At 42.4% G+C, this 27,547-nt stretch overlaps 1 protein-coding gene across 8 annotated transcripts in view; it reads left to right on the plus strand.

Annotated features, from left to right (window-relative positions):
• The window catches only part of NR2C2 (nuclear receptor subfamily 2 group C member 2), an 83,119-nt gene that overhangs the window by 28,755 nt on the left and 26,817 nt on the right, over positions 1-27,547 (plus strand). For all 8 annotated transcript variants that reach the window (XR_011473700.1, XM_070433559.1, XM_070433561.1 and 5 more), the window contains one exon: positions 18,350-18,460. Coding sequence is in view for 7 of the 8 variants with exons in the window: in XM_070433559.1 (XP_070289660.1) it covers positions 18,350-18,460 (111 nt within the window). In the remaining variant the exon portion in view is untranslated. The remainder of the gene's footprint in view (positions 1-18,349; positions 18,461-27,547) is intronic.

The raw sequence follows: 27,547 nt of genomic DNA on the forward strand, positions 1-27,547 counted from the left end.
CTGTGAGGTAAGGGGTAAGCACTTTAAAGAACAGCAGCTTCCTGTGGATTCTTCTCTCTGTGATTCAAGTTGCAGCACAAAGAGGTTTAACTCTTTGTCCTTTGACCTTTCATTACACTTGTTATTTAATGATCTTTTGAAATTAAAAATAAAAGGAGGATGTAGTACATTTCAGTTCAGGATAGAGGTGTCCTCTACCTGAAACCATTTACCCACTTAGGTAGGCATTTACGGGTTACATTGTTCATTTTTTCACTGGAGATGTTAAGGAGAAGTCGGAAGTTCCTGATTGATATTTGTAACATATTAGGCCTGTGCAATCTGTTTTTTTCAGAGTGTGTGAACTTTGTTGCCCTATTAATAACTTAGGGGAATGTTGCAGCCAAAATCCAAAATAAATTACAGTTTAGAAACTCTTTTTTTAAATATTTGCTCATTAGCCAGTGCTGTCTTTGCATTCTCTTCATCTTTTAGCAAATGACTGTGTGTAAACTACAGAAAAAATTTCCTGAGGATTATTTCCTTTAAAAATGCTACCAAGGCAGTGTTATATTATGATGAATAGAGAAGGTTCTCCATGTTGAAAATGTATGAATTTTCCCATCAACCTCATAATCCCAGGTGTGTCAATGGAAGCCAATATTCCTTGGTTTATAATCAATGGTCGCCAACCGGTGGTCCGCAAGGTCCGAAAGGTTGGCGACCACTGGTTTATATAATAAACTTCCAAGGCAGGTGTTGCGTGGTACTGATAGAATATCTAATTAGCAGACAGGCACAAGAGTAGAGTAAAACAAAGAAAGAGGTGGGCAGAGTCCCAGGATTGAGTACTATAAAGACTTCTTATTTATTCCCGAAGTTTAAAAGTATTCACTGACTAAGCAGTCATTGTGGGCCTAATATGTGCCTGGCTTTGGGAGTAAAAGGAGAAATAGTAAATGTACCCTCATGCCCCCCGGGGTAGGCTTCAACAGGCAGTTACAATAAGTTCCCTGGGGAGAGTACTATGATGCAGGAGCTCTAGGAGCTCAGAGTGGGATATGTATACCAAACTGAGGGATCAGGAAGGTCTGGCCAGAGGAGCAGGGTTTTATTAAAACCGTCTTAGCCAGTAAACATTTGTGTGTTGAAGCAAGCATGGTTAATGTTAGAAAGAATGTGAAGTGACACAGCTGATTTTACCCTTTAAGCATGAGTCACAGACCAGGCCTTGAAGACCTGCAGCTAAACATACTTATTTTTACCAAGCTGGCTCATAGTTTAATTGAGTCCTTTGGACTGGCAGTTAGTAGTCCTTTGGACCAGCAGTTTCCTGGTCAGAGTGCAAGTACTCTGGCCAACATATAACACACACCTGGATGGGCATTTATACTTCAGCGTGAACTAAAAGATCCTGCCCTGTCCTTTGCAACTTGAGGAGGTTGAAGAAAGTAGAAAGTAGGCTAAGACTGTCATCAGGTACTGAAAAGGTAGGCAGGAAAAAATGGAAAGCAAACCCTTCAAGTAGTCAGAAATTCAGATAATATTTTTTATATATTATGTAGGTTTCTTTTATTTATTATTTGTATTTATTTACTTATTTTTAAATCCTTACCCAAGGATATTTAGAGAAAGAGGAGAGAAGGAGAGAGAGAAAGAAGCCTTGATGTGAGAGAGAAACATCAATTGGATGTCTCCAGTATGCGCCTTGACCAGGGATCAAACCAGGGATTAACTTAGTATGTGCCCATTTCCTACCTTGATATCTGTTCATAATATTGGGCTCTAAGCTACACAGCTACAAACATTTTTCAGAGGTCCCATCATAGCATCCCTTTGCTGAATCCCAGGAATATTTAAGGCTGTTCACCCAGTCTACATTTATTACTGAGTTACAGGCAGCCCTGTAGCCCATGCCAACTTGACCCATGTCCCCTCTCAGGCAAATTTGTTGAGGGTTTTGGGCTTCTCATATAAAAGGAATTATAAAATTTGCAAGTGTATCCCTTAACAGGTGAGGGAGCCAGAATCCCGGAGATTATAAACTGTAGCTCAGGCAGAATTGCAAAGCTGGCAAATAGCAGTCTAAGTGCCCAACCCACACTTTTTCCCTTCCATCCCCACCCCACTCCACCCACTCCCAGATAACTTGAAGACAAGACCAACTTTAGAATGCTCTGTGTACCCAGCACACAGCTCCAGAGTGGCACAGGGTCAAGGCTCACAGGTTCCAGTGAAGTATGGCCAAGGTCACTTTTGGCTTACTGTTTAGAAAGCTCCTTTGAGTCCTGTGGAATATTTTTTTAATACTTTCAAATAAACTTTTTATTGTAGTATAAGATACATAGGTTCATAATTTATAGGTGTATAACACACTGAATTATCAGAGAGAACATTACCATGGTTAAAAACACCACCCAGGTTAAGAAAAAAATAGAATTTCCTGCCCTCCCTAAGATGACCTCTCTCCTGACTAGTTTTACACCTTGGATTGCATAATTTATTTGTTCCTTCTTTTTTTAAGAAAAATGTTAAGAGCTTTATTAAAGTACTAGAGGCCCAGTGCACAGATTCATGCACCAGTGGGGTCCCTCTGCCTGGCCTGCGGGATCAGTCTGAAATCGGCTCTACAACAATCCCCTGAGGGGTCCCGGATGGCAAGAGGGCGCAGGCCAGGCCGGGGGACCCCACCGGTGCACTATCAGGACCAGGGAGGGACACGGAGGTTGGCCAGCTGGGGAGGTACTGCAGGAGGGCTCCAGGGCGTGTCTGGCCCATCTCGCTCAGTCCTAATCGGCTGGACGCCAGCAGGAAGCTAACCTACCTGTCAGAGCATCTGCCCCCTGGTGGTCAATGCACGTCATAGCAACTGGTTGACTGTGTCCCCTGGTGGTCAGTGCCCATCATAGTGCGTGGTTGAGCGGCCTTAGCATATCATTAGCATATTACGCTTTGATTGGTTGAATGGACAGCCAGACACTTAGCATGTTAGGCTTTTATTATCTACACTAATAAAAGAGAAACATGGTAATTGGCGTACGACCGCTACCCTTCCCATTGGCTAATCAGCGTATCCTTATGCAAATTAACTGTCAGCCAAGATGGCGGCCGGCAGCCAGGCAGCTGGAAGCGAACAGGAGGCTTGCTTGCTGTGGACTCCAACGTTCCCCGCCGGCCTCTGAGCTTCAGTTGGAAACATAGTAACATTTACAGAAGATAAACAAAACTCCAGAAAACTCCTGTCAGTCAGCCTGGATCTCAGAGCTGGAGTCGCAACATTGTTTCGAATACAGAAAACAAAGGCCAGAAACCTGCTTTCAGCCGAGCCTCAGAGAGAAAGCCGGCTCTCAGCTCCAGTGACAGCCATAGAAGGTAAATAAATGCCAGAATAAAAAAAAAAATAAAAAAAGGAGAGGTTTGGAGCTTCAGTTGCCCGCCAACCTGAAAACGGCCCTCAGCCCCTCACCCAGACTGGCCAGGCACCCCAGTGGGGACCCCCACCCTGAAGCAACAAGATGGCGGCTAATTTGCATACTGAAGGCAGGCGGCAGCAGGCAAGGCTGTCTGCGGTCTGGACCCCGGATCTGGGACCCGGATCTGTGACCCTGCCGGGCGGGATCAGCGGAGCCGCGAGGCCTCCCGGCACCGGGATCAGCGTGACAGGGGGCAGCGCCCAAACCCCTGATTGCCCTGCGGCTCTGTGTGTGACAGGGGGCAGCGCCCCAACCCCCTGATCAGCCCTGCGGCTCTGTGGGTGATAGAGGGTGGCGCCCCAACCCCCTGATTGCCCTGCGGCTCTGTGTGTGACAGTGGCGGCGCCCCAACCCCCCCACGGGCCCTGCTCTATGTGAGACGGGGTAGAGCCATACCTCCCCATCGGCCCTGCCCTGAGTGTGACAGGGTGTGGCGCCTCAACTACCACCCCCCCCCCCCATGGGCCCTGCTCTGTATGTGACAGGGGGCGGTGCCCCAGCTCCCCTATTGGCCCTACTCTGTGCGTGACAGGGGGGAGCTCCTCAACCCCCTGATTGGCCCTGCTCTGTGTGTGACGGGGCAGCTCCCCAACCCCCTGATCAGCCCTGCTCTGTGCATGACAGGGGGTGGCGCCGCAACTTCCCTATCGACCCTGCCTTGAGTGTGACAGAGGGCGGTGCCCCAACCCCCCAATCGGCCCTACCCTGAGCGTGACTAGGGGTGGCATCACAACCTCCCCATCCGCCCTGCTCTGTGCATGACGGGGGCGGCGCCCCAACTCCCCAATCGGCCCTGCTCTGAGCCCGACCAGGGGCTGCACCTAGGGATTGGGCCTGCCCTCTGCCACCCAGGAGCAGTCCTAAGCCAGCAGGTCATTATCTCCTGAGGGGTCCCAGACTGCGAGAGGGCACAGGATGGGCTGAGGGACCCCCTCTCCCCCCCGAGTGCACAAATTTTTGTGCACTGGGCCTCTAGTCCTATATAATAAAGAGCTAATATGCAAATGGTCCTCACGCCCTTAAGTCAGGGGACCTGAGGCCCCGCCCCCCCGCCCCAACGCTGGGCTGGGGAACCTTGAGGCCACGCTCCCCCCCCCCCCCCCCCCCCGCCCCAGGGCCAGGGGACCTGAGGCTGCGCCCCCCGCCTGGCGGGGCTTGATGGGGGTGGGGCCGGCCGGGTCTGGGTCTTGCGCGATTTCAAGGTGCACCTGGGTGGGCGGGGTCTTGACTCTGGGTCCTACAGCACGCCCCAGACTCTGACAGGAGGGAGATTTTCATAAACGTTTTACTAATTTTCTTTCATCTCTGACACTTCTATTATAGAGAAAGGGCAAATAGCAATTTTAAAATATTTCCTCTAATTAATTCTCTTTTTTAAAAAAATATATTTTTATTGATTTCTTTTTACAGAGAGGAAGGGAGAGAGATAGAGAGTTAGAAACATCGATGAGAGAGAAACATTGATCAGCTGCCTCCTGCACATCTCCTACTGGGGATGTGCCCGCAACCCAGGTACATGCCCTTGACCGGAATCGAACCCGGGACCTTTCAGTCCGCAGGCCGACGCTCTATCCACTGAGCCAAACTGGTTTCGGCTAATTAATTCCCTTTTAATGTGCACGAATTTCATGCACCGGGCCACTAGTATAGAATAATTCACATACCATACAATTTACCTATTTAAATTGTACGATTATGTGGCTTTTAATATATTTATAAGGTTGTGTACCATCACCACTATCTAACTCCAAAACATTTTTCATTATACCAAAGGTACCTTACACCTCTTAGGTATCCCAGCCCCCTCTCCTCCCGCACCCACAAATCCCTATTCCCTCAACGATAGGCAACCACTAATTTACTTTCTGGCTTTTTTTCACCTTGCCTATTCTGGACATTTTATATAAATGGAATCATACAATATGTGGCCTTTTGTGTTTAGTTTGCTTTCACTCAGCATATGTTTTCAAGGTTTATTGATGATGTAGCATTAATCAGTACTTCATTTCTTTTTGTGATAATAATAGAGGCCTGGTGCACAAAATTCGTGCATGGGTAGGGTCCCTAGGCCTGGCCAGCGATCTGGGCCAATCGGGGCCTTCCGGCTGCCAGCAGGGGCCTCCCTTTGCCGGCTGCCAGCCAGGGCCTTCCTTCAGTCCGCGCCACTCCCTGGTGGTCAGCGCATGTCATAGCAAGCGATCAGTTTCCCGGTTGATCTCCCGCAGGTACAATTTGCATATTAGGCTTTTATATATGTAGACTAGAGGCCTGGTGCACAAAACTTTGTGCACTCGGCGGCGGCGGTTGGGGGGGTCCCCCAGCCCGGCCTGTGCCCTCTCGCAGTCTGGGACCCCTCGGGAGATAACGACCTGCTGGCTTAGGCCTGCTCCCGGGTGGCAGAGGGCAGGCCCAATCCCTAATTGCAGCCCCTGGTCAGGCTCAGAGCAGGGCTGATTGGGGAGTTGGGGCGCCGCCCCATCATGCACAGAGCAGGGCAGATCGGGAGGTTGCAATGCCACCCTCAGTCACGCTCAGGATAGACTGATTGGGGGGTTGGGGCACCACCCCCTGTTACACTCAAGGCAGGGTCAATGGGGAGGTTGCGGCGCCACCCCCTGTCACGCACAGAGCAGGGCCGATCAGGGGGTTGGGGCGCTGCCCCCTGTCACTCACAGAGCAGGGCCAATCAGGGAGTTGGGGCGCTGCACCCTGTCACACTCAGGGCAGGGCCAATGGGGAGGTTATGGCTCTACCCCGTCACACACAGAGCAAGGCCCGTGGAGGGGGGTTGGGGTGCCACCCTCTATTACCCACAGAACAGGGCCGATCAGGGGTTTGGGGCACCACCACTGTGACACTTGGGGCAGGGCCGATGGAGAGGTTATGGTTCTACCCTGTCACACACACAGCAGGGCCCGTGGGGGCGGGGGGTTGGGGTGCCGCACCCTGTCACACACAGAGCAGGGCCGATCAGGGGGTTGGTGCGCTGCACCCTGTCACACACAGAGCCGCAGGGCAGTCGGGGGATTGGGGAGCTCCCCCCCTATCAGGCACAGAGCAGGGCTGATCAGGAGGTTTGGGTGCTGCCCCCTGTCACACTGATCCCGGTGCCGGGAGCCTCGCTGCTCCGCTGATCCCGGTGCCGGGAGGCATATTACCCTTTTACTATATAGAATAGAAGCCTGGTGCACGGGTGGGGGCTGGCTGGTTTGCCCTGAAGGGTGTCCTGGATCAGGGTGGGGGTCCCCACTGGGGTGCCTGGCCAGGCTGGCTGAGGGGCTGAGGGCTGTTTTCCCACTGGCAGTTGACTAAAAGCTCCCAACCGCTCCTTGTTTTCTTTTTTTTTTTATTCTGGGCCAGCTTTAGCTCTGAGGCCTCGCTGCTGAAAACATGGATACAATGTTGCGGTCCGGGGCTGACTGAAAGCCGGTGTTGTTTAGCTTCTTATTTGCAACATAGTAATAGTTGCTTAGAGTTGCAGTTGAGAGGCCGGCAAGTGAGGTAGGGCAAGTGAGGCAGGGAACGTTGGAGTCTGCAGTTCCTAGAGGAAGCAAGTCTCCCTGCTCGCTTCGGTGCATGGCTGCCGGCCGCCATCTTGGCTGACAGTTAATTTGCATAAGGATACGCTGATTAGCCAATGGGAAGGGTAGCGGTCGTACGCCAATTACCATGTTTCTCTTTTATTAGTGTAGATTCTGTTGTATATGTATACCACGTTTGTTTGTTCATTTGTAGATAGGCATTGGGTGGTTTCTCTTTTTTGGCTAATAGGAATAATGCTACTATGAATATTCATGTGTAGGTTTTTGTATGACATGTTTTCATTTCTCTGCTGTATCTACCTAGAAGTGCTGAATCACATGACAACTCTGTGTAAGCATTTGAAGAACTGTTTTCCAAACTGTCTGTACTATTGTATATTTCCATCAGCAATGAATGAGAGTTCCAGTTTCTCCACATCCTTGCCAAACTTAATCTTTCTTTTTTACTATAACCATCCTAATGGGTATGAAGTGGTATCTTAATGCAATTTTTTAAAAATTTTTAATTTTTATTGATTTCAGAGAGGAAGAGAGATAGAAACATCAATGATAAGAGGGAATCATTGATTGGCTGCCTCCTGCATGTTGGACTGAGCCTGCAACCCAGGCATGTGCCCTTGACCAGAATCGAACCTGGGACCCTTTGGTCTGCAGGTCGATGCTCTAGCCCAGCCGTGGGCAAACTACGGCCCGCGGGCCGGATCCCGCCCGGTTGAAATGAATAAAACTAAAAAAAAAAAAAAGACCGTACCCTTTTATGTAATGATGTTTACTTTGAATTTATATTAGTTCACACAAACACTCCAACATGCTTTTGTTCCGGCCCTCCAGTCCAGTTTAAGAACCCATTGTGGCCCTCGAGTCAAAAAGTTTGCCCACCCCTGCTCTAGCCACTGAGCCAAACTGGCTAGGGCTTAATGTGATTTTGATTTGAATTTCTGTAATGGCTAATGATGTTAAGCATCTTTTCATGGAGTTATTGGGCATATGTATATCTTCTTTGGAGAAATGTCTATTCATCTTTTTCATTTTAAAATTCTTTTTAATAGTATTATAATTGAATTATAAGAGTTCTTTATAGTGTCAATATAAGTCCCTTGTCAGATATATGATTTGCAAATATTTTCTCCCACTCCCTGGGTTTTTTTTTCACTTTCTATATACAGTGGGGCCTTGACTTACGAGTTTAATTCGTTCCGTGACGGAGCTCGTAACTCACATTACTCGTATGTCAAATCAACAGTGAGCGAGTGAGACACGTGATGCTGGGCTAATGTTGTGGCATTCACTGTGACGTTCACTGCGCCAACTGGCAGTGGGGTATCTGAAGCTGGCTCGTAACCCAAATTTTAGCTCGCAACTCAAAGCAAAAAATCTTTCGAGAGACGGCTCGTATCTTGAAAAACTCGTTAGTCGGGGCACTCGTAAGTCAAGGCCCCACTGTAGTATCCTTTTAAGCACAAAAGTTTTCAATTTTGACAAAGTACATCTTACCTACTTTTTCTATAGTTTTTGTTTTGTTTTTAATTAAATTCTTTATTGTTTAAAGTATTACGTAAGTCTTTTTCCTCATTGACCTCTCCCTAGCCGCCCCCACCCCCCAGCACATGCCCTCACCCTACCCCCGTCTATGTCCATTGGTTATGTTCATATGCATGTATACAAGTCCTTTGGTTGATCTCTTACCCTTTCGCCCCCCACCTTCCCTCATAGATTGCACAGTCTGTTCAATGCTTCTATTGACTATGGTTCTATTTTTGTTAATCAGTTTATATTGTTCATTATATTCCACAAATGAATGAGATTGTGTGATATTTATCTTTCTCTGACTGGCTTATTTTGCTTAGCATAATGCTCTCCAGTTCCATCCATGCTGTTGCAAATGGTAAGAATTACTTCTTTTTTACAGCAGCGTAGTATTCCATTGTGTAGATGTACCACAGTTTTCTAATCCACTCATCTACTGATAGGCACTTAGACTGTTTCCAAATCTTAACTATTGTAAATTGTGCTGTTATGAACATAGGGGTGCATATATCCTTTCTGATTGGTGTTTCTGTTTTCTTGGGATCTATTCCTAGAAGTGGGATCACTGAGTCTCTTCAATAAATGGTGTTGGGAAAATTGGACAGATACATGCAAAAAAATGAAACTAGACCACCAACTTACACCATACAAAAATAAACTCAAAATGGATAAAGGACTTAAACGTAAGACTGGAAAGCATAAAAATCCCAAAAGAAGCCATAGGCAGCAAAATAGCAGACATTTGTCATAGCAATATCTTTACCAAAAAGCTCTTAGGGCAATGGAAACTAAGGAGAAAATAAACAAATGGGACTACATCAAAATAAAAAGCTTCTGCACAGTGAAAGAAACCATCAACAAAACAACAAGAAAGCCCACTGCATGGGAGGACATATTTGCCAATGTTATCTCTGATAAGGGTTTAATCTCCAAAATTTATAGGGAACTCATTAAACTTAACAAAAGGAAGATAAACAATCCAATCAAAAAAATGGGCAAAGGCCCTAGATTAGACACTTTTTGAAAGAGGACATACAGAAGGCCAAGAGACATATGAAAACATGCTCAAAGTCACTAATCATCTGAGAGATGCAAATCAAAACGACAATGAGGTACCCTCTCACACCTGTCAGAATGGCTATCATCAGTAAATCAACCAACGAGTGCTGGAGAGGATACAGAGAAAAAGGAACCCTCTTGTATGGCTGGTGGGAATGCAGACTGCTACAGGCACTCTGGAAACAGTATGGCGTTTCCTCAAAAAATTAAAACTGGAACTTCCATTTGACCCAGTGTTTTTTTTTTAAATATATTTTTATTGATTTTAGAGAAGAAGGGAGGGAGAGATAGAAACATCAATGATGAGAGAGAATCATTGATCGACTGCCTCTTGCACACACACACCCCCACTGGGGATCGAGTCCACAACCCAGTATCGAACCCAGAACCCTTCAGTCCATAGGTCTACACTTATCCACTGAGCCAAACCAGCTAGGGCAGTTTTTTATTGTTTATTGTCCTTTAAGTATAATGGCTAAGAAATCAATGCCTAATCAAAGATCATGAAGATTTACACCTATTTTTTTTTCTAATTTTTATATGATGTGAAGTAGGGTTTAATATTATTATTATTTTTATTGATTTCAGAGAGGAAAGGAGAGAGAGAGAGACAGAGAGAGAGAAACATTGATGATGAGAGAGAATCATCGATTGGCTGCCTCCTGCATGCCTCACACCAGGGATCGAGCCCACAAGCCAGGCATGTGTCCCTGACCAGAATCAAACCTGGAACCCTTCAGTCCACAGTCTGACACTCTATCCATTGAGCCAAACCAGCTAGGGCTAATATTTTTTTATAATAATAAAAATTTTCTGTTCAAGGAGAGCCTCACTAATATAATTTATCACATGTAACAAAACACATACTCTGTTTATAATTCAGGCTTTAGAAAAATTTCAGGAAGTTTGTGATAGTATTAATAGCTACTACATACTGAATGGAATGAATACTTAACATATTATTCATTAACCCTCTCAGTAGTCACATAAAGTAGTAACAGTATGTCCGCATTGAATTTGAGGGAACTGAAGTTTAGAGGGTTTATGTGACTTGCTGAAGGTGACACTACATGTTTCAGAGCTCATGTCTGTTGGATTCCATAGCCTGTTGACTGTTTTCAAACTTCTAATAGATTGGCAGGTTGGAGATCTGGGCAGGGTGGAAGGGCCAGCTCGGCACACGCCTCACATCTTCCACGTGAAGCTCTGATGAGACACTTGAACTACAATTGCCACCACTGTTTTGGGTCGGGCAGATAACAGCTCTGCAATAGGCAACAGGTTTGGGTACAGGGGCCAGGAGCAGGACAACAATATGACTCTGCCACCAGAGGACCCATGAGCCTTGTGTAGACCCTGAGCATTCCTCCCCATTTTCTCTGTGGTGCCTTTCAAGCTGCTGCCCCCACACTGGAGCTCAGAAGGAGTGAGTCCAAATTTCTTCATGGCAGTGATTCTTCTTCACCCATTTGAATTCAGAAGAATGGCATAGACATCTTAAAAACACCACAGTGGCGTTCACTCTGCATAAGAAGGAACTCCAGGAAGATGGCAGCTGAGTAGGGGGATCTTGCTCACAGTACCTACCAGAACCAAACTGGAAGTTACAGCTAAATTGAGAAACAATCACTCTGAAATATCTATATATATAAAAGCCTAAGCGACCAGCCGGTAGCTGTGACACCCAATGACCACCAGGGGACAGACATTCTGTCCAGTAGCAATGCACCAGGGAGCAGACGCTCAATGCAAGAGCTGCCGAGTTGCGGTGACTTGGCAGCTGCAGTTCTCAGGTGACATACCTGGAACCAGAGAGTAGGGAGCCCGATTCCAGGGTGCATCACCCAAGAACCATCCTCTTGCAATCCAGGACCCCTCGGGGGAATGTCAGAGAGCTGGTTTCGGCCCATCCCTACAGGCCAGGCCAAGGGACACCACTGGTGCACAAATCTGTGCACCAGGCATCTAGTTAACTATATAAAAAGGAGACTTTTAACCAAGGACTGTAAAAGCCACATCGAGACTGCACCTATACAGCAACTTGCACATGGTCGGAGTTGAGCCTCACAGTCAGTGAGCCTGAGGGTTGATTCCACACATGACCAGTCCAACAGCAATCAAAATCCAATTACATTAGGAGGGCCCACATAATCCATACCAGGGACATTTCTAAAGCATCAGACTCAGGAGATCAAGGAGATTACACCCCTGGGTCCCACGGAACATTTTACTCCATAAGGCCACCCCACGAAGACTTGGAGGCATAGCGACTCTATCTAATACATAGAAACACAAAGAGGTAGCTAAAATGGGAAGACAAACCCCCAAATGAAAGAAAAGGAGAAAACTCCAGAAAAAGCTAAATGAAATGGAGGCAAGTAATTTATCAGATATAGAGTTCAAAGTAATGGTTATAGGGATGCTCAAGGAACTTAGTGAGAATTAGGAGCTTAATAAGAACCACAACAGCATGAAAAAGGAAATAGAGACCATGAACAAGAACCTTTCGGAAAAGAAAAATACCATATCTGAAATCAGGAATACACTGGAGGGAATTAAAAGTACATTGAATGAAGCAAAGGATCAAATCAGTGACTTGGAAGACGGGATAAAAACAACAACAACACCCAATTAGAGCAGCTAAAAGAAAAAAGAATTAAAAAGCAGGAGGGTAGTTTAATGGAACTTTGGAACAACATGAAATGTAACAACATCCTCCTCGTAGGGATACCAGAAAGAGAAGAAAGTGAGCAAGAAATAGAGAACCTGTTTAAAGAAATAATGACAGAAAACTTCCCTAATCTGGTGAAGGAAGTTACACAAGTTGAGGGAGCACAGAGAGTCCCAATCAAGATGAACACAAAGACCCACACCAAGACATATCATAATTAAAATGACAAAAGTTAAAGACAAAGAATAATCTTAAAGGCAGCAAGAGAGAGACAGAAAGTTACCTATAAGAGAGTTCCCATTAGACTGTCAGCTGATTTCCCAACAGAAACACTTCAGGCCAGATGGGATTGGCATGAAATACAGTGGAACCTATGTTTTTTAACTTAATTGGGTCCAGAAGGCTGTTCAAAAACCGAATAATTTTTCCTGTTAGAAATAATGTAAATTGAATTAATCCATTCCAGACCCCTAAATGATACCATTTTAATCTTATATACAGTAAATGTTTAATGTACTGTTTAATCTATAAATAAACACTTTAAAACCAAAAGACATGAAATGTACAATAAAAAATGGTGATGTACTGTACATTTTTAATAATAAAAAGGCAACAGAAGCAAAAAAAAAACATGAAAATGTTCACAGAACAATTTTCTGAGTCTTTAACATGAGATTTAGCGGTAAATTGACTCATACGTGCACATTCTCTCCTTTGTTGCTTGAAAGGCATGTGACTGATCATGCAGGTATCAGCGTGAAAGAGTTCGGTTGAGAAGCCAATTGTTTGAGATGGGAGACAGTTGAGAATTGAGGTTTGACTGTATGCAAAGTAATGAAAAGCTAGAACCCAAATCCAAGACTACTCTATCCAGCAAGACTATCATTTAAAAATAAAGGTGAGCCCTGACTGGTTTGGCTCAGCAGATAGAGCGTCGGCCTGCAGACTCAAGGGTCCCAGGTTCGATACCGGTCAAGGGCATGTACCTTGGTTGTGGGCACATCTCCAGTGGGGAGTGTGCAGGGGGCAGCTGATCGATGTTTCTCTCATAGATGTTTCTAACTCTCTATCCATCTCCCTTCCTCTCTGTAAAAAATCAATAAAATATATATTTTTTTAAAAAATGAAGGTGAAATAAAGAGCTTCCCAGCTAAAAAAAAAAGGCTAAATGAGTACATTACCATCAAACTAGCATTGCAAGAAATGTTAAAGGGACTACTTTAGGAGGAAGAAATCAAGAGAGAGAGGAACATAGGTATAAAGGGAAAAAAGGCAATCAATAATAATCTTAAGTGTAAATGGATTAATGCTCCAATCAGAAGACATAGGATAGCTGAATGGATAGGAAAACATGACCCATATATATGCTGTCTGGAAGAGACCAAGTTCAGAGCAAAAGTGAAGGGATGGAAAAAAATATTTCATGCAAATGGAAATGAAAAAACAAATTGGGATAGCAATACTCATTTCTGACAAAATAGACTTCAGAACAAAGGCCATAAAAGAGACAAAGAAGGTCACACATAATACTAAAGGGATCAATCCAACAAGAAAACATGATTCTTGTAAACATACATGCACACAATAGAGGAGCATATAAATACAGTAGGAAAAAAACTTTTGGTGGACTTTAAGAGAGAGATTGAAAGCAATACAGTCAAAGTAGGGGACTTTAACACCCCACTGACATCACTGGATAGATCGTCCAGACAAAAAAAAAATCAGCAAGAAACAGAGACTTTAAATGGCACTCTACCTCAGATGGATTTAATTGATATTTGCAGAACATTTCTTCCCAAAGCAGCAGAATATACATTCTTCTCAAGTGCACATGAAATATTCTCAAAGACCACATACTATGACACAAAAGAAGTTAACAAATTCAAGAATATTGAAATCCTATCAAGCATCTTCTTGGATCACAATGGCATGAAACTAGAAATCAACTACAATAAAAACACTCAATCCCAGCTGGCAGTGTGGCTGTGGTTGAGTGTTGATCTATGAACCAGGAGGTCACAGTTCGATTCCTGGTCAGGGTACATGCCTGGGTTGTGGGCTTTATCCCCCAGTGTGGCTCATGCAGGAGGCAGCCAATCAATGATTCTCATCATTGATGTTTCTATCTCTCCCTTCCTCTGAGATCCATAAAAATACATTTTTTAAAAACCAACCTCAAAAACATTCCAACACATGGAGGCTACATAGTATGTTATTAAACAATGAATGGGTTACGAATGACATTGAGGAAGAAATTTTAAAAAACTCCTGGAAACAAATGAAAATGAGCACACAACCCAAAACCTATGGGACACTGAAAACAGTCTTGAGAGGGAAGTTCATAGCATTACAGGCCTATGAGGAAACAAGAAAAAGCTCAAATAAACAATGTAACCCTACAACTATAAGAATTAGAAGGAGAACAAGAAAAGCCCAGAGTAAGTAGGAAGAAGGATATAATAAAGATCAGAGCGGAAATAAATGACATAGAGACTTAAAAAATACAAAAGATCAATGAAACCAAGAGCTGGTTCTTTGAAAAGATAACCTTTGCCCAGACTCACCAGGAAACAGAGAGAGAACCCAAGTAAACAAAATGAGAAATTAAAGAGCCAAAATAACAGTTGACATCACAGAAATACAAATGATTGTTAAACAACAACGCACACAAAACTATGAACAACTACATGCTAACAAATTGGACAACCTGGGTGAAATGGACAAATTTCTAGAAACAGACAACCTTTCAGAACTCGGGAAGAATCAAAACCCGAGTAGGCCAGTAACAACTAATGAAATTAAAGCAGTAATACAAAAAACTACCAGCAAACAAACATCCTGGACCGGATGGCTTCACAGGCAAATTTTACCAAACATTCAGATAAAAATTAACACTTCTTCTCACACTATTCCCAAAAATTCAAGAGGAAGGAAGACTTCCAAGCTCTTTATAAGGCCAGCATTACCCTAATTCCAAAACCAGATAAAAACACTATGAGGAACGAAAAGTCAGGCCAATATCCCTGGTGAACATAAAGGCTTAGATCCTCAACTAAATATTAGTAAATTGGATCCAGCAATACATTTAAAAGATCATACAGCATGACCAAGTAAGATTTATTCCAAAGTCACAAGGCTGGTACAATACTTAAAAGTCATTAAACATGATACATCACAAAAATGAAGGATAAAAATCCCATGACCATAGCAATAGTCATAGAAAAAGCATTTGATGAAATCCAGCTCCCATTTTTTATAAAGACTCAGCAAAGTGGAAATAGATCATACCTCAACATAATAAAGGCCATATATGACAAACTTACAGCCAACATCATACTCAGTGGGCAAAACTTAAAAAGCATTTCCCTTAAGATCAGGAGCAAGAAGACCGGGATGTCTGCTTTCACCATTCTTTTTTTTTAAAATATATTTTATTGATTTTTTACAGAGAGGAAGGGAGAGGGATACAGAGTTAGAAACATTGATGAGAGAGAAATATCGACCAGCTGCCTCCTGCACACCCCCCACTGGGGATGTGCCCACAGCTAAGGTACATGCCCTTGACTGGAATCGAACCCAGGACCCTTCAGTCCGCAGGCCGACGCTCTATCCACTGAGCCAAACCGATCAGGGCTGCATTCACCATTCTTATTCAACATAGTACTGGAAATCCTAGTCACAGTGATCAGACAAGGAAAAAAAAGGAATCCAAATTGGAAAGGAGGAACTAAAATGGACATTGTTCACAGATGACATAATATTGTACATAGAAAAACCTGAAGACTCCACAAAAAAACTAGATTGAATAAATGAATTTCCTCAAAAAATTAAAAATGGAACTGCTGTTTGATCCACAATCCCACTTTTGGGCATATATCCTAAGAAGCCAGAAATACCAATTAGAAAGAATATATGCACCCCTATGTTCATAGCATTATTTACAATAGCTAAGATCTGGAAACAACTCAAGTGCCCATCAGTAGATGAGTGGATAGAAAAGCTGTGGTACATTTACACTGTGGAATACTATGCAGCAGTAAAAAAGATCTCTTACCCTTTGAGATAGCATGGAGGGACCTGGAGAGTATGTTTCTCTCTCCTCATTGAAGTTTCTACCTCTCTATCCCTCTTTTCTTCGCTCTCTCTAAAAATCAGTAAAAACATTTTTCAAAAAGAAGATATCAATGGGAATGCAGACTGGTACAGCCACTATAAAAAACAGTAAGGAGTTTCCTCAAAGAATTAAATATGGCACTGCCATTTGACCCAGTGATCCCACTTATAGGAATATATCCTAAGAAATCCAAAACACCCATCAGAAAGAATGTATGTACCCCTATGTTCATAGCACAATTTACAATTACTAAGATCTGGAAACAGTAGATGAGTGGACAAAAAAGTTGTGGTACATTTGCACAGTGGAATATTATGAGACTGTAAAAAAGAAAGAACTCTTAATTTTCAGAGTAATAAAAGACTCATCCAAAATTCTAAATGTTTGTTATTAAAGAAGAAATTAATAAGTGTACTCTGATAAAGTGACTGGCCAGTTACTTTTTCTTAATTACAAATAGTAAACAGCTAGCAAATGCATGTACATGGATTCTGAAAAATGTATTCTCCAGGATTTGAGCCTTATCACACCTTCTCTAAAATAGTTTGTGTCTATTCTGCTTATCTCTTAACCAGGAGAGAATTTATATGAAGCATTTTGTAAAGTGAAAATCCCTATGAGAATGTTGGGTTCTGTTATTTATTATAGTGAATTTTTGTTGGTAAAATTAATGCTTATGAAAGAAAATATCTGTATAACTTATCCCAGTAATTAATCATGATATCTTTTATAAAATTAAGATCTATTAACTTACCATAAAATTCATCCTTTTAAATTATACATTGTAGTATAACCATAAAGTTGACAGCTACCACCACTATCTAATTCCCAAAATTTTTCATCACCCCAGAAAGAAATTTTATACCTATTAGCAGTTAATCCCCTTCCTCTATCCCCTCAGCCCTTGGCAACCACTAACCTACTTTCAATTCTGATTGGTTTGCCTGTTCTGGATGTTTTATATAAATGAAATCATAGAATATATGGTCTTTTATTTTTAATGTTTTACTTACAAGTATTTATTTTTTATTTTTGTTGTTGTTAATCCTCACCTGGAGATATTTTTCCATTGATTTTTAGGGAGAGTGGGGGAGAGAGGGAAAGAGAGAGAGAAATACTGATGTGAGAGAAACACATTGATTGGTTGCCTCCTGCACGTGCCCAGACCAGGGCCTGGGCTGGGGAGGAGCCTGCAACCAAGGTACGTGCCCTTAACCAGAATCGAACCTGGGACCCTTTGGTCCACAGGCCGATGCTCTATCCATTGAGCCAAACCAGCCAGGGTGAATATATGGTTTTTTGTGACTGATATAATCAATGCTGTCAAATGTATCAGTACTACATTCCTTTTTATTGCATGGATATATGCTACATTTTATTTATTCATCAGTTGATAGACATTTGATTTGTTTCTACTTTTGAGCTACTATGAATAATAGTATGTGAACATTTTTTACAGATTTTTGTGTGGACATATGTTTGTCTTTCTCTTGAGTATATACGTAGAAGTGGGGCTGGGAGATTGCTAGGACTCTTTCATGGGTACTAATCCCAATAGTTTTCAGTGTTACATGGTTCTGTTTGCCATCTTCTACAGTGTTAATAGAGCATTCCTTCTGGAAACTCATCTGAAGGAGTGTTTTATAGGTAGCTTTGGAGACAGTGAAAAAATTCAAAGATCATCTTTAAAAATTTATTTTGGTAGCTTTTTATTGTGTTAAAATTGTGCAGAGCAGACTTGAAAATTCCTCCCCCCACCCCCTCCCTTGCATGTAGAACATTAGAAACAGCTATTTTACGATTGTATTTTCTTTGTACTATCCTGTGCCAATATCTCATTGATTCCTTTATCATCCTGTGTCCATTCTAGAACTACATTAGTTAATCACTCAAGGCCACTGTAAAAGCAAAAGGCATGGTCCTTAGGCCACCAGTAGGCATCTTTCGGAGCCCCCTTGTGATCTAGCCCACTTTTTGCCCACAGGTACCACGTACACAGACTTCTCGGCCAGAATCTCCAGGGATGACCAGCCCCTCCCCACGCATCCAGATAATCTCCACGGACTCTGCAGTAGCCTCACCTCAGCGCATCCAGGTACCTGCACCAGTCCCACTTGGTTCTAGCCACCTGCCTAAAGGTTTCACTAAGGAGTTGAGGCTTGGCATCAAGTATAGTACAACTTTATTCTTTAAAAAAGTAAAGGAAGTTTACATTTATTGAATTAACTTTTTTTTTAAATTCTCACTTGAGGATATGTTTTTTATTGATTTAAGAAGGCGGGGGGTGGGGGGGGAGACATTGACCTGAGAGAGAAATACTGCCTTCCATATGTGCCCCAACCGAGAATCGAACCCACAGCCTTTTGGTATACAGGATGACACTCTAACCAACCAAGTTACCCAACCAGGGCTATTAAATTAACTTTTAATGTAAAAGTCTATAAACTTATTTCAAATTATTGGAATGAAGTTTCATTTTATTATGTTATGTGTGTCCAAATTGAGAGGTAATAATATGTCCTACTGGTTAAGAATGTGGGCTCCTACTTGAAGTCAAATCCAGTGCCCCACTTTATAGTTTTTGTTTAATCTAGAAAATTAACTTTTCAGTGCCACATGTCTCATTTAGAAAATGTATATAGTAATAATAATAATCTATACTAATAAAAGGGTAATATGCTAATTAGACCGGGTCAACTGGCTGTCTTCTAGACGTCTGACTTCCTTCCAGACAAAGCCATGGTGGTGGGGGCCGAGGCAGAGGCAGTTAGGGGCAATCGGGCCAGCAGGGGAGAGCAGTTAGGGGCAAGATCAGGCTGGCAGGGGAGGGCAGTTAGGGGCGAGATCAGGCCAGCAGGGGAGGGCCGTTGGGGGCAACCAGGCCTGCAGGAAGGACAGTTGGGGGCGACCAGGTCTGCAGGGGAGAGCAGTTGGTGACCATGCCGGCAGGGGTGGGCAGTTGGGGGCATAAGGCAGGCAGGCAGGTGAGTGGTTAGGAGCCAGTCGTCCTGGACTGTGAGAGGGATGTCTGACTGCCGGCTTAGGTCCTACCCCACAGGGATTGCACCTAAACCGGCAGTCAGACATTCCCTGAGGAGTCCCGGATTGGAAAGGGTGCCAGCCGGGCTGCGGGACACCTCTCCCCGCCCCCCATGCACGAGTTTCATGCACCAGGCCTCTAGTAGTAGTAGTAGTAGTAGTAGTAGTAATACTTATAAGGTTATTGTGAGGAGTCAATGGTATATTGCTTGCAAAGTGCTTAGAACAATTAATTGCCTGGAACCTATTAATGTTTAGTATGTACTAAGATTATATAATAACTATTATTACCAGTATTGTTGTTGTTATTAACTAAATAATACTCACTTATGGGAAGTTTAGTCTTAGCCAGGACTCTGAACACAGCTGCCTCTGGCCCACTGGACAAAGAGAAGATAGAAGTATCAAAAGTAGGATCAACATACTCAGGTTAAAGATTCATAATTATTTCAACAAGCTGAATCAAAAGACCGAACCAAAAAATCATGAACAGAGATGAATGGTAGGAAAGAAAACATTATTACATAACATGAATTTAAAAGGATATCAGGGTGGACAGGTATTTGAGTGAATAGGTATAAAAGAATTGTTTTCATTTACAGTTAAGCTCAGTACAAGTGAACAGTATGAAAAAACACACACAAGTGAACAATATGATAGAGTAACTAGATAATTTCTATAGTTTTCGCTCACTCGTAAAAGTGATTTTATGGACTGTATTATAAATTAAGCATAGAAGAGTTCTAATAAATGAAATAAGTTAAAAATTACATTCCGCTTATGTTTGTATTGCATAATATTTTATCATAATTACAAGAATTCACATGCTTGTCATTATTTTAACTTTACCCCAAGTAGAAAACACATATTTGCTTTACTATTGACCAGAATTAGGACTTTATATAGCTAAATTATTTTTTCTCTTGTTTTTATTTGCTGATTGTAGACTTCAAAATGGGTCCTGTAGCCAGACCAGTGTGGCTCAGTGGTTGAGCATTGACCCATGAACCAAAAGGTTGCTGGTTTGATTTGCTTGGGGTTATGGGCTCAGCCCCCCAATAGGGGGCAAGACAGCTGATTGATGCTGTTTCTCTCTCATCGGTGTTTATATCACTCTATCCTTCTCCCTTCCTCTCTCTCTAAAAATCAATTTAAAAAAAAATTTTTTAAAAATTGGGTCTTTTATAGTTTTCTATAGTGGGTGTTAGGATCCTGCCTACATAATTCTCCTGACTGGGAAAGGACCTAACCTTGCATTTAACCATGGCTATTACATCATGGTCCTATATCCATCTGAGGGCAGATAAGAACATAAAGGGTTTCCCAGGAGACTCTCAGTAGCTAATGTATATTTCAAGAGAGTGTACATTTCCCCTGTATTGGTATAAGTAGAATCTTTGTCTAAGGGCCATTCTAGCAACCTGTTCTATATACAGTCAGACTATTTCCATTGCCTGGTGTGCAGGTCATGGTGACATTGCTGTCCTGACTGGAGTGCAGTAAGGTCTTGTAGATTAGTTCCCTGGCATTGAGCTTTCAGTCTCTCTAGGGAAGATAACCCATTAGCATGATTTTTATGTATAGTAAATATAATTGAAAATCTTTTATTGTTAAAAATTTGGACATACCTAAGTGCAACTGAATTGACTGCATTTTAAGGTTTGGGGTTTTTTTTGTTTTGTTTTAAGAAAAATTAATGTAGCCCTGACTGGTTTAACTCAGTGGATAGAGCATCGGCCTGCAGACTGAAGGGTCCCAGGTTCGATTCTGGTCAAGGGCATGTACCTTGGTTGCGGGCACATCCCCAGTGGGGGGGGAGGGGGGTGGGAGGCAGCTGATCGATGTTTCTCTCTCATCGATGTTTCTAACTCTTATCCCTCTCCTTTCCTCTCTGTAAAATATCAATAAAAATATATATTTTAAAAAAGAAAAATTAATGTTACAGGATAATTTCTCGGTTCTTGCTATTGGTGCTGATGGCTTTGATGAAATTTCATTTCTAGCCCTGACTTCAGTGATGATTCTCACATGCCCTGAGATCTGTGAAGAGAATAAGAACTATGATGTTTTAATGAATAACAATGCTTGGAACCCAAATAGTAGCTTCTAGCTTCTGTGATAAGGTTGAGAGAAAAAGATTATACTATAAAGGCAATATTTAAGAGCTTTGACTCTTAATGGAACAGACTTAGGGTAAAATCTTGTCTCCCCTCAGCTATGTGACCCTGGGGAAAGTTTCAATAATCTGTATGTATAGCTGTAAAATAACACCAAAAATAGTGCCTAATTTATAGGATTTTTAAAGGATCAAATGAGATAATTTATTTAATCCTATAGAAGGCAAACATCAATAAATGTTAGCAGCTTAGTTACAATTTTTTATTTTATTGTTGTATAATTTTAAACTATGGAAAATAGTACATGGAAACCCATTATACCCTTTTTTTAGATTCACCAATTGTTTTCTGTAACATTCTGGGTGTGTGTATGTATATATTTGCTGAATCACTTGAGAATTAAAGACATCATTGTCCTTGGGCCTAAGATCAGTTCTAAGAGTTCCTTCTTCTTAAGGCTTTCTGTATGCCAGAACATTTCATGTTACTTGCAACATTTTCCCTAAACCTTTCTGGCTCCCTTCTTCTCAGCCTTGAATCTTATTTTAAATGCCACTTCCTCACAGAGGCCTTCCCTGACCTCTCATTCTAAAGTTAAGTGCCTGTGTTATTCTCTCTTACCCCAGCCTGATCTTTTCCCTCATAATATGTAGCATAAACTGAAGTTATTAACGAGTTGATCTGTTTACTTATTTTTTTTGCCAGTCTTTTCCACTTAAAAGCGTCACGAGAGCAGTAGCCATTTCCATAATGCCTATAATCTAGCAAAGCACCTGGCACAGATTAGAACCTGGAAGTAGTTGAGAAATTAATGAAAGAGTGAGTGAGCCATAGAAAATCTTAAATTTTCCCACTGGGAGAGAGAAACTTGATGAGCTGAAAGGCTAAGAAAAGACGGGTGAGGAGAGAAGTATGTGAGAGCTCAGAGGGAGGAAATACTTTTATCAAGATCCTGTTATGTTCTGGGCAGTGTACCAAGTACTTCCATAAACATCATATTATTTCACTTTCCTAGTAATCCTTTTTCATAGATATTTAAACAGAGGCTCAGAAGGCTCATATAAATGCTTCACATTGATACAGTTAGAAAGCAGTAGAGCAAGCATTTCATCTATGGCTCTAGCTGCAAAGCCCTATCTCAGAATCACAAACTCAGGTGTTTACAGGACCAGGTTGCCAAGTGTAGGGATTGAGACGAACCAAAGAGCTTGTGCCCCTGGCTCTAAAGATCTAAAGAGGCAGTTACACCCAGCCAGCCTATGCCATGGAGGAATTGGGCCCGGATGGCCAGAGCTTCCAGTTTGTCAGGAGAACTATAGATCTGATTTTTATGGGAAATACTCTATTTTTAGATGTTGGTAACCAGTTTTTTGAATTTTTAAACTTTGGGAAGCCAAACAAAAGTTATCCAGTGGCTGGTTTTTGCCTTCAGGTGGCCCATTTGCAGGCTCTTTACAACAGAAATGATGAGCCCACCCTGGCTAGAACAGAGTGTGGAAAATAGCACTGTGTCACTTCACATTGAGGTCCTTTGGGAGCAGAACTAGACAGTGCCTTGGGCTAGTAAAATATAGTCAGCTCTGCTATCATATGACATAATGCATTTCTAAAATTTCCTACACTATTCATAATTGTGCAATGGAAACCACAGGGTTTATGGGAATCTCTGTCTCTGTCATCACATGGCTTTCTTATAGGACATCAATCATTGGATTTAGGGCCCATCCTAATTCCACTGTGACCTCATACTAACTTGATTACATCTGCAAAGGCCCCGTTTTCAAATAGGGTTACATTCACAGGTCCTGGGGGTTAGGACTTTTGGGTGGACATGATTCAACCCACAATACCTCTCCTCTCCTTCATTCCTCCAAAGGAATGTCTAAATGTTAATGAGTTTGGATGCACTTCTTTTTTTTTTAACATATTTTATTGATTTTTTACAGAGAGGAAGGGAGAGGGATAGAGAGTTAGAAACATCGATGAGAGAGAAACACCGATCAGCTGCCTCCTGCACACTCCCCACTGGGGATGTGCCCGCAACCAAGGTACATGCCCTTGACCAGAATCGAACCTGGGACCCTTGAGTCCACAGGCCGACGCTCTATCCACTGAGCCAGACCGGTTAGGGCTGGATGCATCTTCTTAATTTGGTATTGCCTTGGTCTCATTAAATAGGAGTCCACCTGCTCATGTATGTTAGCAATGTCTTGGTTTGCTTAATGGTCATCACCTTAGGGTTCCAATGGGATATTTAGGGATTATGTTTTTCTGCTTACATTTCTAGCTTTTTCATCTCTCTGAATGGAAAATGTAAATGTCTTCGGAAGGAAGAATAAACAAAAATATTTTTAAATGTTTGTAAATAATTCATTGAACTCATGCTGTTTTCTTTTGAAACAGCCAGCATTGTCTGATTTTCTATATCAAATAGTTAACAAAGCTCTTGTATTAGACTCTGTGAATTTCCTGTCTAACCATGGAATTCCATGTCACAAGTAACAACATCTATCGAGATGTGGCATAGATTCCAGACCTGCCCATGTATATGCTATAGGGAACTGAGTTGCAGCCAGATATGCAGCACATCTCCCCTTGCCCAAGGCCTCAACACAACCCTCCCCCCCACCCCACCCCCACAAGACTCCTGTTTGAAATGAGAGCCTGTTGGTGTCCTCAGGGAGAAGGTGGACAGTGCTCTCAGCTGGGCACTTATCCTGGGAGAGAGCAGGGCAAGGGTCTAGAACAGCTTTAAAGAACCTGGTGAGTGGGAATAAGAGAAGTTACTCTTGTTATAGGAACTACTAGTAGGCCGGTGCACAAAATTCATGCACATTAAAAGGGAATTAATTGCCCTAACTGGTTTGGCTCAGTGGATAGAGCATCGGCACATTCCAGTGGGGAGTGTGCAGGAGGCAGCTGATCGGTGTTTCTCTCTCATCAATATTTCTAACTCTCTATCTGTCTCCCTTCCTCTCTAAAAAATCAATAAAATATATTTAAAAATATATATATATATAAAAGGGAATTAATTAGCAGAGATATTTTAATATTGCTATTTGCCCTTTCTCTATAATAGAAGTGTGAGAGATGAAAGGAAATTAGTAAAATGTATATGAAAATAATATATAAATTTATTAATAAATAAACAGTAACAAAAGGATATAACAACAACAGAGGCATGATATAAAAACGACAAAAACATGATATGAAAACAACAAAAACATGATATAAAAACAACAGTGATGCAAACAGTGACTGATAAAGTGATTAAACTTATTCTAATATCTCCCTGTACACCACATTAAGAGTGAAAACACTTTCAGAATGCTTGACTAATTTCCCTTGTGATGAAGTACTTAGAACTTTAACTGTAACATCACATGCTCTTCAAACTCGAGAGAAAGCAACATATAACTGACCATGTGCAAAATCGGGTTCAGGTAGCAATATACCTACTTTGTCTAGAGTTTGTCCTTGTGATTTATTAATAGTCATCACAAATGCTGGCATCATGGGAAACCATCGCTGAATCAATTTAAATGGGAGGCCAGTGTCAGATGGGGACAAATTAATTTTTGGAATCAGAACAGCCTCTCCCTCTGCAGATCCTGTTAATTCTTCAGCTTCGATAATGTTAGGTCGTAATCTTTTGATAATAAATCTGGTATCATTACAAAGACCCCATTTACTATTGAGATTTCTCAATAGCATGATGATTGCACCCACTTTCTTTTTTTTTTTTTTTTTTTTTTTTTTTTTTTTTTTTTTTTATGTTTTCTTGAGATCAAAAGATATATAGAGACAAATGAGAATGATAATACAATGCAATATACCAAAGCTTCTGGGGTGTAGCTAAAGCAGTAATAAGAGGGAAGTTTATATCATTACAGGCCTATCTAAACAAACAAGAGAAATTACAAGTAAACAAACTAATATCACATCTTAAAGACCTAGAAAAGGAAGAACAAAAGCAACCCAGTTAGCAAAGGAAAGGAAATAATAGAATTTGAAGCAGAATTGAATGAAATAGAGAACAAAAGATGATAAAAAAAAATTAATAAAACAAAGAGCTGGTTCTTTGAAAAGATTAATAAAATTGGCAAACCCCTGGCTAGACTCACTAAAGAAAAAAGGGAAAAGACCCATAAAAGCTGCTGGGGTCCAACCCCAGCAGGTCCAGGGATCCCCAAAGATGTGGACGGAGTCTGCGAAGAAGGAATGACACGGAGGCAGCGTTCAGTTGACCAGCATGGTTGGGTTCTCTCGCTTGGTTCTATCCAGGATCTCTAGCCAGGTTCTGTCTAGGTTCTCCAGGCAAGTTCTGGCTAGGATCTCCAGCGAAGTTCTATCCAGGATCTCCAGCCATGTTCTGTCGCCAGGTTCTACAGCCAGGTTCTGTGTAGGTTCTCCAGCCAAGTTCTGTAGCAAGGTTCTGTCCAGGATCTTTTGCCATGTTCTCTCGCTAGGTTCTGTCTCTAGGTTCTGTCTCTAGGTTCTGTTTCTAGGTTCTGTCTGATTGCACCCACTTTCAATTTTAATTTATTACACGGCATTCCCGAAGGAGTAATACTATAAGAAATTCGATGGGAAAATTTTCCTTTTCAGCATCATCTATGGAATCAATGGAATCATCACTGAAATATGTGTGAAAATCTCCATCAAGTATATCCAAATTTTCTTCATTTAATTTTTGAACATGCTCATTTTTTGGACAAAGAATTGCACTTTTAGATATATTTTTAATATTATCTATAGCAGTGGTTCTCAACCTTGGCGGCACATTAGAATCACCTGGGAATCTTTAAAATCCTGATTCCTGGGCCTCATCCTCTGGAAATTGTTTCTTTGTTATGGGGTGGGGCCACAACATTAGTAACAAAGAAACAGAATTAAAACTTTATTGTGAGGAGCCGCTACAGTGTTTTGGACAGGTTCAAGCCTTGGACTGATGAGAAGGCACAGTCCTCTCATTGCCACGTGCATGTCCCAGCTTGGAGGGCAGGGCCCTCCCAGCACAATTATAGCCAACAGCTGTAGCTGTAAGCTTGAACCTATGGTCTGAACACGTGGCCCCACATGCCTGAGTGATGTATGTAGGCTTGATAGAGTTCAGGTGCATGTAGTTGAGTAGGATTGAAACCCAGGAGAATGTTGTAAACATCTTGGTCACGCCCTTACTTTGCCTCATAGCATCTGCTATAAAATAAAGGCATGGCTGTGGGCATGGTCACTGTCTCTCAGAGAAACAGTGTCCCACCGAGACCCGGCTTTCATTCTCTTGTCTGTCTTTTCTAAGGCTTTCAGCCGCCCCCACTCAGGTTCACCCCTGGCTGTGCTGGCGCGGCACACACACAAAGATAAGCCTCCAAGCTCCCAGGGTGGGTTCCTGCCTCAAACCCCTCCCTTACAGGAAACAGCTCAGGGGAGGGCGCAGCCGTTGCCAAGACAACCCCTGCAGGACTGACTTCCTTCCGCTTGGTCGTGGCAGTTCTGGAGGTGATGAACACCACCCATGGTTTTTATATGAGTAGATTTTAATTGTGATTGAAATCATCAAATGAATGGCAAGCCCAGTCGGCAGCCAACATCAGTAACCCTGGGAAGAGGTGGTCTCTGATAGCTGGGCTCCTGAATGGTAGGAGTGTCCAGAGGAGGCAGGGTCAGGACTTTGGCAGAGTTAGCGCTTTAAGTGCTTCCACAACCTATTATTAAAGTCTTCTTTCCATGTGCCATGCCCTGTGCTGGCCTGGAGATATAGCCCTGAATCAGGTGTCATCCCTATCCTTAAAGCCCTCTGAGTCAGGAAGTGGGAGAATATCAGCAGGGGATTCCCTATATTCTGTTACCACAAGGCAAGATTATTTACAGGAACTTCCCCACAGAAACAGTCCTTCGTTAAAGCAGTCCATTTCCAAGTTTTACGTTTTGTTGGTCAGCAGCATTTCAAAAAAGTTCACATTTTTTATTATGTCCAGAACAAGGATATCTTGTTTGTTTGTTTGTTTGATATATATATATATTTT

This window comes from Myotis yumanensis, unplaced genomic scaffold, assembly GCF_028538775.1.
Source record: "Myotis yumanensis isolate MYYU_CA2020_CCGP unplaced genomic scaffold, mMyoYum1.0.hap1 SCAF_14, whole genome shotgun sequence".
NCBI classification, from domain to species: domain Eukaryota; kingdom Metazoa; phylum Chordata; class Mammalia; order Chiroptera; family Vespertilionidae; genus Myotis; species Myotis yumanensis.